The sequence below is a fragment of the Protobothrops mucrosquamatus genome, unplaced genomic scaffold, assembly GCF_001527695.2.
Source record: "Protobothrops mucrosquamatus isolate PMUCROS unplaced genomic scaffold, P.Mucros_1.0 scaffold1100, whole genome shotgun sequence".
Classification (NCBI taxonomy): Eukaryota; Metazoa; Chordata; class Lepidosauria; order Squamata; family Viperidae; genus Protobothrops; species Protobothrops mucrosquamatus.
In genome coordinates, this window is record NW_015387322.1 from 127,175 (window position 1) to 142,800 (window position 15,626).

At 40.0% G+C, this 15,626-nt stretch overlaps 1 protein-coding gene across 2 annotated transcripts in view; it reads left to right on the plus strand.

The window, feature by feature from the left end:
* GRHL1 (grainyhead like transcription factor 1) overlaps positions 1-15,626 on the plus strand; it is a 65,828-nt gene that overhangs the window by 25,111 nt on the left and 25,091 nt on the right. For both annotated transcript variants that reach the window (XM_015820255.1, XM_015820254.1), the window contains exon 9: positions 15,442-15,600. In XM_015820255.1, coding sequence (XP_015675741.1) covers positions 15,442-15,600 — 159 coding nt within the window. The remainder of the gene's footprint in view (positions 1-15,441; positions 15,601-15,626) is intronic.

A 15,626-nucleotide genomic window follows, 5' to 3' on the forward strand; every position in this document is an offset into this window, starting at 1 on the left:
TTTTTTTTTACCGGACTACCTTTTTTAGGGATAATTGAAATTCGGTAGTCATTGGAGCCCAAGTTGAAAGAACCACCTACTGTATTTGTTCATTTCTGCATCGTGCAAATTCATCTGGTGTGCCTCTTAAATAAACTCTGAGAACAGGTAGAATACGCCAAAGTCTAGCAAACAAATAATCCATCTTGATAAGGTAGCTGCAGGATGCTTGAAACCTTCTAAATGCTGGCAGAATATGTAAGTGCTACACTGTAAGTTGATAGTGGAGGGAGCACGGGCATCGATGACCAAAAATGTACATGTTGCGCTGCAATTCTATACATACCTATTCAGTTATAAACCATTGTACATATTATATGAGACTTACTATAAGTTGGGGGGGGGGTACAAGTTTGCAGGTGGACAGTCTAATCCTAAATTATGTGTGCATATGAAAGAGAATAATCTGTAACATGGCCAACATAATTCCTGTGTTCTTTTGTTTCATGTCAGCTAGAGTGAGACCTCGCAAGATGGTGGATAAGGGTGAGATGATGATTCAGAGCTTTTGAGAGAAATGAAGGGGTTTGGGTTTCATGTCATCAAGGTTGTCCCCACGATGTCCCAGGATCAATCTATCAATCGCTTACTACCTGTCAGGTGTGAAGAGTCAGGACCACACATTAAATTCTAGTTAAGCTGATTTATTGCTCATGCCTATACATAGGAATCTAGTCAACTAACGTTCAGCACTAAATGGACACTAGTAAGGGTTAATGGAATTCAAGAGGGGTTGGACTTAGAACGTAATGATTCCAGGCTGATTCCTCTCTTGACTCTGCCCTCAGGCTCTGCCTGTCCTTCTCCTATACTACCAATGAACATACTGGTAGCAATCCTCTCTCCTCAAACATTCTGTAGGTATATTGATAAAATTGAGATAGCTGAGATACGTCATTATACCATCCTAATGTCCTTAGGTGAAGGAATTAAAATAGCTGTTTGTTATAGTGAAATGTGTATATTGGAGTTTTATATACATAGGTTGGCCTAATTGTAAAGACTCATAGGAGCAGTCCATTGATCCTTTTTTTGGAGAAATATGGCCTTTACTTCAAAAAAGTATGATTCTTTCCCATTTTCTGTTTCTATATTTTGCTGAAAGTAGCAATCATCCTTGACTATATTTTCTGGCTGGGAATTATAGGAATTGTGGTCAAATAGTATTGGCATCAAAGGAAAGGCTGCTGCAGAACAATAATAAATATTCCCCTTTTCTTTGTCAAAATGACCAAGTATTTTTTTTTAAAAAGGGATTCTAATTGAGTTTGATCTTATAATATTATCAAATAGCAGGAAGCAAAACCGATTTCCCATAACTATTTTGGACTGCTGTGTTTCTTATTTCCTTCTTCTTCAGAGAGAAGAGATTTGACAGTGATTCTTGATCAGATTACTGGTAGACAGAGCAGCAATTCTTTCTTAGCACTCTGATCTTATCAGGAAGAGATCTAGCCAATTTCCACTATTTTCATTACATGGTTCATTTGACTGCTCCATTTATTTATTTTTAATTACCAGACAAAGACTTTTATGTGGTCCTGTGGTGCTGTGAAAGTAGAGAGAAAAGCTGAGTTTAAGTGAGGTCCTTACTACATTTCTTGTGTGGCAAATTACGACCACAAGTTTTGCATTAAAGGATATTATGAATTGGCTGCAGAGCCATCATTTAGTTTGGAGAAACTTCATTTAACACCATTGTTAGATTGGCACAAATGTCTGGCAGGTATGAATTCAGTGGTGCTTTGGAGATGAGTGGAAGAACCGGCTAGGAAATAAAAAGATAAGCAGTCCTTTGAGATGAGCTTGATCTCCATATAGGCTCTTGGCAACCATCTGGAAATGGTTTCTTACTGCTTCCTTCTGCTGTGTTTATTTCTGACTTCTCAGCTTAGCCTGTAATACTTAGCTTTCCTAATGATCTCCCACTCAGCTACTAAGTAAGTTACACCCCGCTTTGCCTTTTTCAAAATTAGTCAAAGTCAACTAGGTTACAAAATGGAGAACAGAAGGGAAACAGATATAATATGAATTAATTAGAAAGGAAGGTCAAGGGACTTACTGAGAATAAAAACAAATCAGGAAAGATACATGACAGTCCATAGGGCAGCTTACTCCAAGATGCTATCCTTCAGTGATATAGCCAGCACCAAGTTGAGAAAAGCAATTCTGTAAAAGTAAATACAAACATATTTATAGCCTGGTTCTTAAAGTGGTGTACAATATTGATCTTTTTCACTCTCTTTTTCCTCCTCAACTATTCCCACTTTTCTCATTACAAGGTTTGTATCTCACAGCCATTTGGCATCTTACAGCAGATTATTGCTTCGGCGTTTTGTAGTGGGTTTGAAAACAAGCCCACAGTGCTCTCATTTTTCTAAACATAGTTGCAGGTTTCCAAATAATTAGCCTGAGGTGAAACGTGTGGCAATAAGCTTCTAAAAATGTATGGACTAAAAGCTAGGTTGTCTTTCTCCTTGAAATGTCTTCTGTTGGTGGGCTCCTTAGCTTTGATATCTTCTTTGTTAGCTTCTTTGCAAAGCTAGGGGTAAGAGAGGGATAAAAGTGTTGGAATATATACCATCACACCTGTTTATATCTATCTCATAGGAGAAATGAAGCTATTACTCCAGATGATTATCGTCATCAGTTTGTCAGTGTCTAAATTGTAGGTCTTGTTGTGTGTTCTTTTGCCCAGCAGAGGGTGTGTGCAAATCAAAAGACCCTTGCTGGAAAAGACCATCACACCTGTTGGAAATACGGACTGGGAAATTCTATATCATGAGGTGCTGCAAATGGCCATAAATGCAGGCGGTTGCAGAGTGCCCAAAATGCAGTCACATGATGGGGGGGGGGAACTCAGACATGAATTTGAATTTGGGTTATGAGTAGCTTTTTCAGAGTCCGTTGGAACTTTGAACGATCGCAAGTCAAGGACTACTTATGTAAGCCAAATTCCATTCCTCAGTGCAAACTTTGGAAGAGGAAAAAAACTCCACACCATGTTAAATAGTGATTATATCATGAAGAAAGCCAATTTAGGGTAGTGGTAAAGGCATCAGGTTAGAGACTTGGAGTTCTACTCCTGCCTTAGTCACAAATCCAGCTGGGTGACCTTGGGCCGGATATTCCCTGCAATCCTAGGCAAAAAAAGCTCATGGCAAGCCACTTCTGAAAATCTTGCCAAGAGAATTGCAAGAACTAGTTTAGGCAGTTGCCAGAGTTAACACTGGTTCAAAGGCAATCCCCGTCCAAAGGAAAAGAAAAGAGAAAAAGAAAAAGAAAGAAAGAAAGAAAGAAAGAAAGAAAGAACTCTGAATGTGTTATAGTAATTAAAATGAACTACATATAACAAAATCCAATCTCTAGTTAATAGAAAGAATGATCACTATGGTATAAATTCCATATAAATACCTATATGGAATTCCTATACCTACAAGTCATTAAATTTATCCTATAACAGGGTACTGTATCATCTTATTTTTAGAACCTAAATCCTTTTCAAAAATAGATAACAAATTAATATGCTGGACCCATTCCTTAAAACAAGGAAGGAGACTTTATTCTCTAGCTACATAGAATTATCCTCTTCACTGTACCCCACTTAAAAGAGTCGATATCTGCATGAGATGACAAATTGCACGATTTAGAATATAGTTCAGTATCATATTGAACTCCTTAAATGCAATGTTTCTTTCCAAAGTTATATTAATGTAGGTATTAATTTGAAACCAAAATAAAGCTGTAACAGAACAAGACCAAATCATGTGAGTTAAAGAATATTCAAATTTCTTACATAGACAACCTCAAACATCTGCTGATCATCCCTTTTTAATCATTTTAAAATAATATTTTAAATTTAATTTTTAAATCATGGGACATGTATTTCACATTTTTATAACACGTGGACCTATTGATTTCCCAAAATTGGATATTGTAATACAAAAAGCAGATACAGAGTGGGGCAGAACAGAGACTTTCCCCTGAGTGGGGCCCACTATCACTTCTTCCAAAAACTCCTTTCCTCGGCATGTGGTAGAGGAAACTGATAGAATTAGACATCATCAGCCACAAATCTCATCCTCACTGTTAGTGTTTCTCTCTTGATTGTGATGGTAGTCTTAAACCAGTTACTTCAGATTGGACAAAGTTAGGCAATAGATTGGCTGGCTGGTGAATTCTGGGAGTTGAAGTCCACATGCCTGAAAGTTGCCAAGGTTGGGAAAACCTGAAATAGGGAAAGAAGAGACCAAGGATTCTGAGTTAGTGCAACACATTTTGCTTATTCCTTGCAGCCCAGAAGAAACTTATCTTGGGTTGGCACAGAGACCCAACAGTCTGGCTGTGCGGGAGAGAGCAGGAAGAAAGGGAAGAAGTTCCTGTCTAAGAGGCACTGTAGCCCAATATGGAAAAACCTCTTATTTTTAATCCCTCCTTCCCAATAGTTGATCTACCACTGTAAGCTTAAAAATGAAATAAAATGGATCTGACTTGTATTACCAATTAGCAATGGGGCTGAAGTGTCCTTGCAGGCACAACCTTGTGTAGAAAGATTTTCAGAATGGCATGGAAATCCAGAAAGCAAATGGGAACTGCTAAGAGGCTAGAAATAGCTCAGACTTTCATATCTTCATGGCCAGTATCACTGATCTGATACAGATGACTTGGCTGTCTTAGGGACAAATGCATCATCCAGACAAATGGCTTTAGTGGATTATTTGTATTCTCTATAAAGCTGATTGAGGAGTCACCTAAAAAATGGTTGGAAGAACCTGCAACCACAGATCTTATTTTGCTTTATCTGTTACCACTGGGTGGATTTTGAATCCAGGTTTATAATTTCCTACAATTTTTCTTATCAATGCAATGTTGAATCCTTAGAGGTACATTCAGAGGAACCAAAGGACATGCCATGGCCCAGTGGAGTGGCCAAATGGCATCTTTGCTGGGCTATTGAGTTTAGGATTTTGGCAACTGCTCCCCAGTATTGCTCCTGGTCCTGATTAGAAGAATTCAAGTACCATCCTGTGGCACAATGGTCATCCACGACCACCTTATTATTATGCTATACAGGCAGTCCTCAACGTACGACCACAATTGAGCCCAAAATTTATGTTGCTAAATGAGACATTTGTCAATTGAGTTTCCCCCCATTTTACGACCTTTCTTCCTACAGTAGTTAAGTGAATCACTGCAGATGTTAAGATAGTAACACAATTGTTAAGTGAATCTGTCTTCTCCACTGGCTTTGCTTGTCAGAAGGTTGCAAAGGTGATCACATGAGCCCGGGACACTTCAACCATCATTAATATGAGTTAGTTGTCAAGTGTCCAAATTTGATCATGTGATCATGGGGATGCTACAATGGTCACATGTGTGAAAAATAGTCATAAGTCACTTTTTTCAATGCTGTTGTAATTTCAGTCACTAAACAAACTGTTGTAAGTTGAGAACTACCTGTACATATAGATGCAACTCCATCCAGCCTGTGGCACAGGGTGGGTAACTCCCTCTCTGTCAAAAAGCTGCAAATTCTGACTAGTTGGCAGGCTGGATGAGCCCTCCAGTGATGTGGTGACATCATCAAATAAAGTGGGCCTAACATTTTCTTTTTACCATTGTGAACACTTAAAAGTAGAGATTAGAACAATTCATCTCTCAGAGGACTCCAATTTTCATTTGTATTTGACTTTAACTCAAAAATTGTACTGATAAAATTTAGCTATTTTGCTGATCAATGTGGCACAGTTTGGGAGTTTTTATTAAATGGAGGGTCTGAAGCAATGTAACTTCTCAGAGGCTTTCTGTTTTCATTCCAGCCCTGACCTTGGCACCAAAGAGAGAGAGAAAATGTGCTGTCAAAATACGGCCATTTTGTGAATAGATTTCAGCAGTGCAGTCTCCAGAGAAACAGATAGGATGTTGGGAACAGTTTCAGGCTTCTCCTCTGTGTTATAGAATTATTTAGAATCATGTAGGACTCTCTTAAAAGTAAAAATGGAGGAAAGCAGCTCAATTATTACAATTAATACATTGATTATATCAATGCACTCCTTTAGATTATGAGGTCACTTACAGCTGTAAGGATGTTTTTTCTCGTGACACACTCAGTCACATGGATCTTCAAAATAAGGTGTTGCCCCTTTTGTCTGCAAAACCAGTTTGGCTAGGATGAAACTAAACGAGAGACATATGGATGAGTCAGTCACACTTGGCATTTGTAATAATTCAGACTGTGGCACAGGCATTAGCAGTCTTCCACACATTTCCTTGAAAATAAATTCAAATGTGTTCAGTGGAATGTGCTGAGAATAACCGTTCAGAGGATTGCAACCTCTTGTTCCTTCTTCCTTGTATTTGCAATTCACAGCCTTCTGATCATTGCCTTGAGTAGGTGATCTTTGTGCATTGTTCCCTCCTTTCCCATTTCCATTTGAAATGTAATTTTTTTTAAAAGGTAAAAGTTTCCCTGTCCAGTTGTGTCCGACTCTATGGTGCAGTGCTCATCTCTGTTTCTTAGCTGAAGGAGCTAGCATTGTCCGAAGACAATTTCTGTGATCATGTGATGCGCATAGCTATATGCCAAAAGTGCATGGAACACTGTTACCTTCCCATCGAAGTGGTACCCATTAATTTACTCACATTTGCATGCTTTCAAACTTCTAGGTTTTTATTAGATTGCTCTCTCTTAATATGTTTTTTGGGTCATCTTTTAACTTATGGCATTTTCCAGCTAAAGAACAAGTAAAAATATTTACACACACAAAGCAGTCTCTTCTTACTTGCCTAAGCTTACAGGTAGAAGGCCTAACACAAAAGAAAAATGGGATGATGAGGGAAGAGAGAAAAAAAAAATTCAAATTCTGCCATAGTTATAATACAGCAATCAGCATCCATCTGGAATAAAAATAGTTAAAGAGCCATATGAGCTAACATCTTAGCATTCAATGAAATGACCTGTTATCTTCCCAGTTTCCTCTCTAAAGAACTACAATCTTATGAAATGGCTGCTGCTCTTCAAACTGAACCACTAAAAATCCTTGCTTATCATGGATCTCTCTGTGCTGAATTCTTTTCTGCTGCTTTGAATCTCTATGCCTTAATAAAAAAGAAAAGTGCCTGATAGGATGCAGTTCCAATTATTTGGGATGACAAGCAATAGGAAACTGATAGCTAACCACAATATGTTTAATTAGCTAAAGCTAGTTAGCTTTCATAACTTTGCCCTTCTTAGATAATGAAGATGTATGAGAAGCTGCAGTTTAACCAGCTAGTAATCTTTTTTTTTCCTTACAAGGCACCTGTGTGTGCTTTAATTCTAGTCTAATTGCAACATGCTCCAGCCAATATAATCTCCAAAATGAATAAGATTTATAACTCCAACCACCAAAGCCAGGCAACCCAGTTCTGTTCAGGGTTTACACCAGAGAAAAAAGCTTGTTTGAATTCAGCAAGGTTTAATCTCTGGAAACTATATGGCACAGTTTTAATCATAACACATCAAATGTGTTTACTCAGAAATCAATCTTAGGGAGTTTGGCATGACCTACTGTGTAGGATGTGTGCATAGGATTATCTGTGTATATATGCAATCCTAACTGATCGGTTTACTGAATAAAGCTTGCAACCTTTACTTCAACCAAGAGTGAGAAACAGCCAGGCCCAAGGGGTGGATTCTGGCCTAGACTCTCTCCCATGGGCTGAACGTCATTTAAATTGGGGCAGGAGCCAAGCCCTGCCTCGCAGGAATGAGGCATCAGGGCTTTGAAGCAACTTTCTTAGTTCCTTGAAACAGGCCTTGTAGTTCTTCCTTGCCCTGCAGGGAGGAGCACCTTTAAAGGCTGGGTCCAAAGCAGTTGGCTTCTACTGCCAGAGTCCCTACTACTGGTAGACCGAGTACAGGATCAGCTGTCTGCACTTTCTTCCAGGGATAAAAGGCAGGTGTTTGGAGCTGGGCTCCCCTCAGGCTCTCTGGCTTGGCCCAGATTGTGAGGAAGACAAGGGAGGTGGCCATGCGTCACCCAGAAGTTTCCCATAAACTGTGTTTATTCACTCACTCTCTTTTCATAGATGACAACATTAGTCTGAGTGTGGGTTATGTGAAAAGAATCTTCATAATTAAAGTTTATTTCAACAGGTCATGGCACTGGATTGTCAAATATCTTGCATGCGCCATTTATTTTTATAGGCTGTTCATCTTTCTTACTGGGAAACTGCTTGCCTGTATCTGGAAGACTCCAAATAGGTTTCCTATGAACAACAACCTTTGAAACCTAGTTCAGTGGGTCTTGCTGGATAATTTTCTTTTAATCATATTTCTAAACTTTAATAACTGTTGTAGCTGCTCTCCCAAAAAAGAACTCCTCAGTTTTACCAAGCTTTAATTGCATTGGCAAGATAATTTTTTCTGGTTGGTTGATTGTCTGTCTATATATTTATCTATCTGTCACCTGTCTATTATCTGTCCCCTTGTTTACCAGGGGAAAAATATTTTCCTCAAAGTTAAGGTAGTTAATTTTTACTGAGTATATTTGATTATTTTTCCTGTAACTTAACTGTCCCAAGTTCATTAACCTTTTCTTCAAACATTTAACCTCTAATAAATCCCTCATGAGCTTCTTTTGTTTTCAGCATTGGCCTCACGATCTTTTCCCATCAAATTTCCCTCAAATTAGAAAGTTTCCTGTGCTCCCTTCAAGAACAACCAATTCAAATGCTCATTTTCCAATTATCTGACAAATCTTTTCATAGTTTAAAAATCTCACCAATTACATTCCTCATGAGCTGTCTAATTGCTAATAGAGCAGTGACTTTACCTTCTGACCAATCCAAATAGACTATTACAATAGGTCAACCATTTTCCAAGTTCCAGCTTGGATCTTCTTTTCTCAACAATCCTAATTAAGCCACCCTATTGCCTCCTGTCTAATGCAGACTAACAAAAATAGATTTCTGGTTCTCCATCTACATTAAAATTCCTCTCAAAGGTTACTTATGGAATACAGTGATTGTTAATGAATATATTCGTTCATGTTTCCCTTTGGCTGCTGCTAAAAAAAATTGTAGCCTAGATTGTATCAACTACTTCCTAGATCTGCTAAGTGTACAAAATATCTCCCATGGAATTATCCACACTAGATCTGCTGACATGGTATTTCTAGGCAATTTGATAGAGGTACAGGAGTATAATTCCCATTTATTAAAACTCATTGAATGAATAATTCTCATCGTTCTTAAGTGTGGGAAAAATATTACAAAGCGAACACACCCACTTGCCTAGGCAGACTTATGGCATATTAATTTACCTCTGTGAATTCCTGAATAATGCTCTTGATATTTTTCTCTTGGTGTTACAGATGCTGTTCTTCCATTAGGTTTTCACAGAATGCTGTGTATCTATGACTGTTTTCTTCTGGTAAACCACTGTCCCTGTTTTACATATTACTATCTTGTGAGAGATGCTTTAAAATTTTGTAGATCTAATTTTTTTTAGTTCAGCTACTTTCTCAAAATTGCTACAGGAACGTTCTGTGAGCTATATTTGACAGGGAAGGGAGCTCCAGAAATTGATCAATCAATCAAATGTGTAATTATAGTCATAGACCTGCATAAATTGAAAAACCAGTACAGGTAATGTGCAGCAGAAGTGCTCACATTTAGGGGAAAGCATCTCTAAAGCTAAATCTGGATTGTGCATAGGTGTCCTTTCAAAATTCTCCACACATTTTGAGCAGTAAAGTGATGGTGATGCTGGGGGTTAACTTGAATGATGTTTTTTTTTCCTCCTTGAAGAGGAATAGGAGTCATTCAATAATTTTTTATGGGGGGATTTATCAAGAACAGTGAGAGGGGCAAGCTTTGTTTAGTGTTTATTGGCTGTTCTTAAAGCAAAAATGACAGTCGAACAACGGACTGATAGTTTTACCCCCTTTCTTGTTTGCTTTCTCATATTCTACTTGACCTCCCCCCCCCCAATGTCCCAAGAGAAAAATAAATGAGTGTGTAATGAGACAAGAAATTTATGTTCATCTCTGCAGAAAATACTTGCAGGCATCTTGAGATATTTTGAACTCTTTAATTTTGTTTTTGAAATGTAGTATCTCTGGTCACAGTGTGATAGAGTGGTGTATAAGCTTCTCCAAGGCCTTCTCTTTTCTTATTCTGTGAAGGATAATGATGCCATGCACGTAGCAGTTCTTATGTGTGCGTGCATTGAGCAATTTTCCAATAATAAATGCCCTGTGGATATCTGACTTTCTCAAGAATTGTCAGATCTGTCTGCACAAGTGGGACCTCAAAATGCATCAGCCTGTAGACTTATATATATAATCTCCCCCTTCCTAAATCCGCATTTGAGGAGCAAATGATAGAAAATGTTTATCAAAACCCACAAGCCAATTTTCATATATCTAAGAATGCGGAATAGTCCTCTAAAACCAGAAAGACTGTCATAAGAGGAATCTTGCTGTACAGGCTGTACAACTTCACCAGCTGCATGATTCTTCAGCAACTTTTGGGTGGGAAATACCTAGCATAATCACCTAGCTTTCTTTTTTCCCCCTTCAAAACACAGATTCAAGATTATTTCCCTACCCAAAAGCATCCATTTTCTTAATTTCACTTTTTTTAAAAAAAGCTATGAGGCTATTCACGTGACTCAAAATACTCCCTATCATTGCATGTTTTGTTAATCCAATTTTAAAAACAGAAACTTGTTTTAGACGGCTATCTCAAAATTTGCTGAAACACCTCTCTTATCCTCGCTTTTTGTAAACCATAAAAATGACCAGGAAAAGAGCTTATAGAGTAATCACTACAAAATGTAGCATTTATAGTTGGCTTCTATTTGCAGACAAGGGGAAGACTTCGAAATGATTTGTCGCTCTGATGTTAACAAGACAGGTGGGCTTGCTTTCAGGCCTAGTAAGTGAGGGGACTGACACATATTTGGTTGTTTCAAAATTTGCAACGAGGCCTTTCAGAGGGAGGCAAGGAGGAAAGGTTGCTTTGAGCAACAGGTTATAGAACAGTGGTTCTCAACCTTCCTAATGCCGCGACCCTTTAATACAGTTCCTCATGTTGTGGTGACCCCCAACCCTAAAGGCTCTCCAAACACGCACCGACGCCGCCCACTCACCCGCCGCGCCCGGGGCTCAGCGCGCCTCGCCTGTCCTCGCCTCACTTCCGAAGGTCGCCGGCCTGCCCGGCTCCAGTTGGCTGGGGAGGGGGGGCAGGAAGGCCGCTCCGCCCAGCCTGGTTGGAGAAGCATCCAGGCGGGGAGAGGGTGTGAGAGAGAGCCAAGAGGGCGACAGCACCGGCATAGCTTAGTTCAGCTTCCTCCGCAGAAAGGGCCGCGAAGCAGCACAGCCTCCCTTAGGAGATGCTCGACGGAAACGAATCTGGCACTGCAACGGCCCCCAGCTCAAAGCCGTGCAGAGACGGATAGAGGAGCGGGGTCTCGGTTCCTAAGACCATCGGAAATATGTGTTTTCCAATGTCTTAGGCGACCCCTGTGAAAGGGTCATTCGACCCCCAAAGGGGTCGCGACCCACAGGTTGAGAACCGCTGTTATAGAATATAGAGCATTCTGTTGACCATGTATCTGTCATTGCATTCAAACTGGTAGTTTGTTTTCTTTACAATGCCTTTTATGCCTTGAGTGATTCAAAACCTTGTTCTCCCAGCCCAGCTTATTTAAGCTCAAAGAATCTGATAGCGATTTTAATATGTAATAATCCCCCAGATATTAGATCTGTTTTGTTTTTTCACTCAGTGCACGTGAATGATTATTGGAAATAAGTTCTCAAGAGGATGTGGCTTCTAAGGAAAAATGCATTTGCCCGAGTTGTTAGATATTACTATTGTGTAGCAGGGTAGTGTGGTAGTTCAGAGTTGATACCGACTTGATAGCACATAATCAGTTAATCAGTGGGGTAATAATAACATAGGGAGCGTGATGGCTCAGCGGTTAAAGATGCTGAGCTTGTCAGCTGGAAAGCTGACAGCCTGGGTTTGAGATCCAAGTGCTGTGCGATGGGGTGAGCTCCCGTCCTTGCACCAGCTCCTGTCCACCTAGCAGTTCAAAAGCATGCAGATGCAAGTAGATTAATGGGTACCACTTTGATGGGAATGTAACAGCATTCTGTGTGCCTTAGCACAGTGGTGGCGAACCTATGGCACGCGTGCCAGAGGTGACACTCAGAGCCCTCTCTGTGGGCACGTGCGCTGCCACTGCCAGCAGCTTGCGCAGGTCCATTAGGCTGCCGCTGCCTGGAGCAGCAGCCCCACCCAGCATAAAGGAGGCAAAGTGGCCAGCTAGCAAGCTCGAGGTGGTAGAGCACGCCCACACCCAGCAAGCCAAAGGCCACCCTGAGCAGGGAAAGCCGGATCCCCATCGGCGCCATGGCCCCCCCAGTCCCAGCTAGGATTGTGTGCCTCCCCCCATCTATGCTGGACCTCCTGCCCACCACCCCACCCGCCAGAGACCCCCTGGATCTCCCCGAACCCTGCCCAGCCCCCACAGGCATCCCCCCATGAGCAACATCGAGGTGGCCATGCCCACCCCAGCCATCCCCACCAAGTCTGCCGTGACAATCACAGCCATGCCCACCCAGTGGACCACGCCCACCCAGTGGGCATGCCCCCCCTGAGGGCACCACATTGCTGATGCGGCCCTGCCACTTTGCGATAAGTGGGTTTTGGGTTGTGGTTTGGGCACTCGGTCTCTAAAAGGTTCGCCATTACTGCCTTAGCATATAGTCATGCTGGCTAAATGACCAGGGAAGCGTCTTTGGATAATGCTGGCTCCCTTGGCTAAGAAATGGAGGTAAGCAACGCCCTCTAGAGTCAGAAACGACTGGACAGGGGAAACATTTACTTTTTCTATACCACATATATTTTTACAATTTTTCTCATGTGCAATACAGACTGTTTTTTAGAGCAGGGATTATTAAAAAGAACTTGGAGACATTCCATTTTTTCCTCTGGTTCATACAGCTAAAAGCTTTTATGGCGTGACATACTTTACACAAAAATGAATTAGGAAATCTGTTTTGTGTTGCAGTGTCTGGTTTGTTCCACTAAGAGGCTCACATCCCCCATACATCCGTTCTAAATTTAGTTTTTCTTGTGAAGGAAAGCAGCAATGAAGTATATTACATTATACGTTACTATTATTGGGACGACATTGCTTAATATTTGCTGTTGCGTGACAATTGCGTTCACATAGGGTGTAAAGAAACTATTGTCCTGAATCCTTGAAAATATGCCAAGGCAGTGCGTTTCAAAGAACGATTTTTTAAAATGTACCTTGAAGAGTTAAAAGCAGTGGGTGAGTCCATGAGATACAAGTATCTTGCAGTGCCAGTTCTCTGCTTTTCTAGACTTCACACTTTTACTAAAAATAAACGTGAGGAGAAAAACCGTTGAACATGTACAGTTGTGCAAGGTTTACTTGTTTCTTATGTGCATAAACCACAGACAACTATAGAGTAATAGACAGAAATCTAAGCTGGTTCCCATGTTTAATTATTTGTATCCTATCCTTTTATCTCTTTTATTTGTTTTCTTTTCCTATTTTCCTATTTTTTTCTAAAGTGTCTAATATATAAATATATATATAGAGAGAGAGTGGACCAAAAAAATTTAAGTTGGTAATACATATTGTTAGGTTCATCAAGACACTAACCTCAGTTATTTTTCTGAATGCCAGATGAGCATTTGTTCAGTAACTGAGAACTATGTTTGTAAAATCTATAAGTGCACCTTCTGTGGGGTTAATATGTCCATTGCTACTTTGGGATAAAATCCTGAAAAGCCTTAGTCATACAAATAGGCCCTTGGTCTGCAATGTACAGATAACTAGACCCAAATATATTTATTTAATGTTTTTAACAAACCTGGGCAATTTATTTGAAGCAGAGCCACAAACAGTGAGGTGGAATTCCTGATGTCAAAATGCACGATGTTCAGGCCTGGCTGAGTTATTTTGGCCTCTGAGGTTCACAATTTCACAAAAAAACTTTTCCTGGGAGTGTAAATAGAGCAACAGTAATCAATAACCTTGGCTGCAGGTTTGTGAGACCCAAATCATTTGCCAAAATCTCTCTCTGAGGAACAGAACACTGTATGCAGCTCAGAAACTAGACTAGACTGGGATGGGATGGGATGGGATGGAATGGAATGGAATGGAATGGAATGGAATAGAATAGAATAGAATAGAATAGAATAGAATAGAATAGAATTCTTTATTGGCCAATGTGACTGGACATGCAAGGAATTTTTCTCTGGTGCTTAAGCTCACAGTGTTTATATAAACAGCAAGTAATAGGTCATAGATCATAAATCATAGTTACAATCATTAATCATAAGTTGCAAACAATTGATAAATCATAAGAAACCAATAGGAGAAGAGAGTAGGAAAGATGAGAAAAGATAAGAAATGAGACAATGCTCTGGGAGTTAAGTGTTCAGCGGAGTGATGGCACGGGAGGGCAGACAGTTGTTTTGGCATGCAATGCTCTTTAAGAGGGCATTTGCATTAAAATGTAGGCAGTTCTTGATATGGATTGACAGCATTGGGCTAGCAAGTCTAGATAGTTTGAAGGTGACTAAAATAATTCTGTAGGTATCCTCCCAGATGGGAGTCTGTCATGCCTTACTCGGAGATGCTAAGGGCTGAACTTGGGTCCAGCATGCAAGTCAAGTCACAACATCATAAACTATACTTTGGCTATTTCGTTACAGTACACCACTGTCAAATAAAAAAAATCAGTACAGGTAGTTCTCAATTTACAACAGTTCACTTAGTGACCGTTCAAACTTACAATGGCACTGAAAAAGGTTTTTCGCACTTATGACCATTGCAGCAACTCCATAGTCACATGATTTATATTTAGATGCCTGACACCTGACTCACATTTATGATGGGTGCAGTGTCCTGGTATCATGTGATCATCTTTTGCAATCTTCTGACAAGCAAAGGCAATGGGGAAATCAGATTCACTTAACAACCTGTTACTAATGTAACAACTGCACTTAACAAAGATGGCAAAAAAGTTGTAAAATAGGGCAAAACATACTTAACAAATTTCTTACTTAATAACATAAATTTTGGGCTCAATTGTCGTAAGTCGAGGACTACCTGTATTGGATAGTAGAGCAGTGGACTGAACCAAAATGTCAAGAAAGGACACATCACTAATAGGGATGTTTCTATTCTATAGTTAGAGATGGGCCACGGTCTTGATTCTGGTTAGTGATGGATGAAGATGTCTCTTTGTCCTGATTTATGTATGATTACATTCAGTATATATTGGAGGGAAGCGATGTAACACAATGGAAAATACTGAACTATTTTTCAGATCAACTTTAGATTTAGTTTATGCTTGGTTTGCCCTGCAGGTCTTCATTGCTGTGAACTGCCTTAGTACAGATTTCTCCTCGCAGAAAGGTGTCAAAGGCCTCCCTCTGAATCTTCAGATTGACACCTACAGCTACAACAACAGAAGCAACAAACCCATCCACAGAGCTTACTGCCAGATTAAAGTCTTCTGTGACAAGGTAAAGCTGCCCAAGTCCTTCTTGAA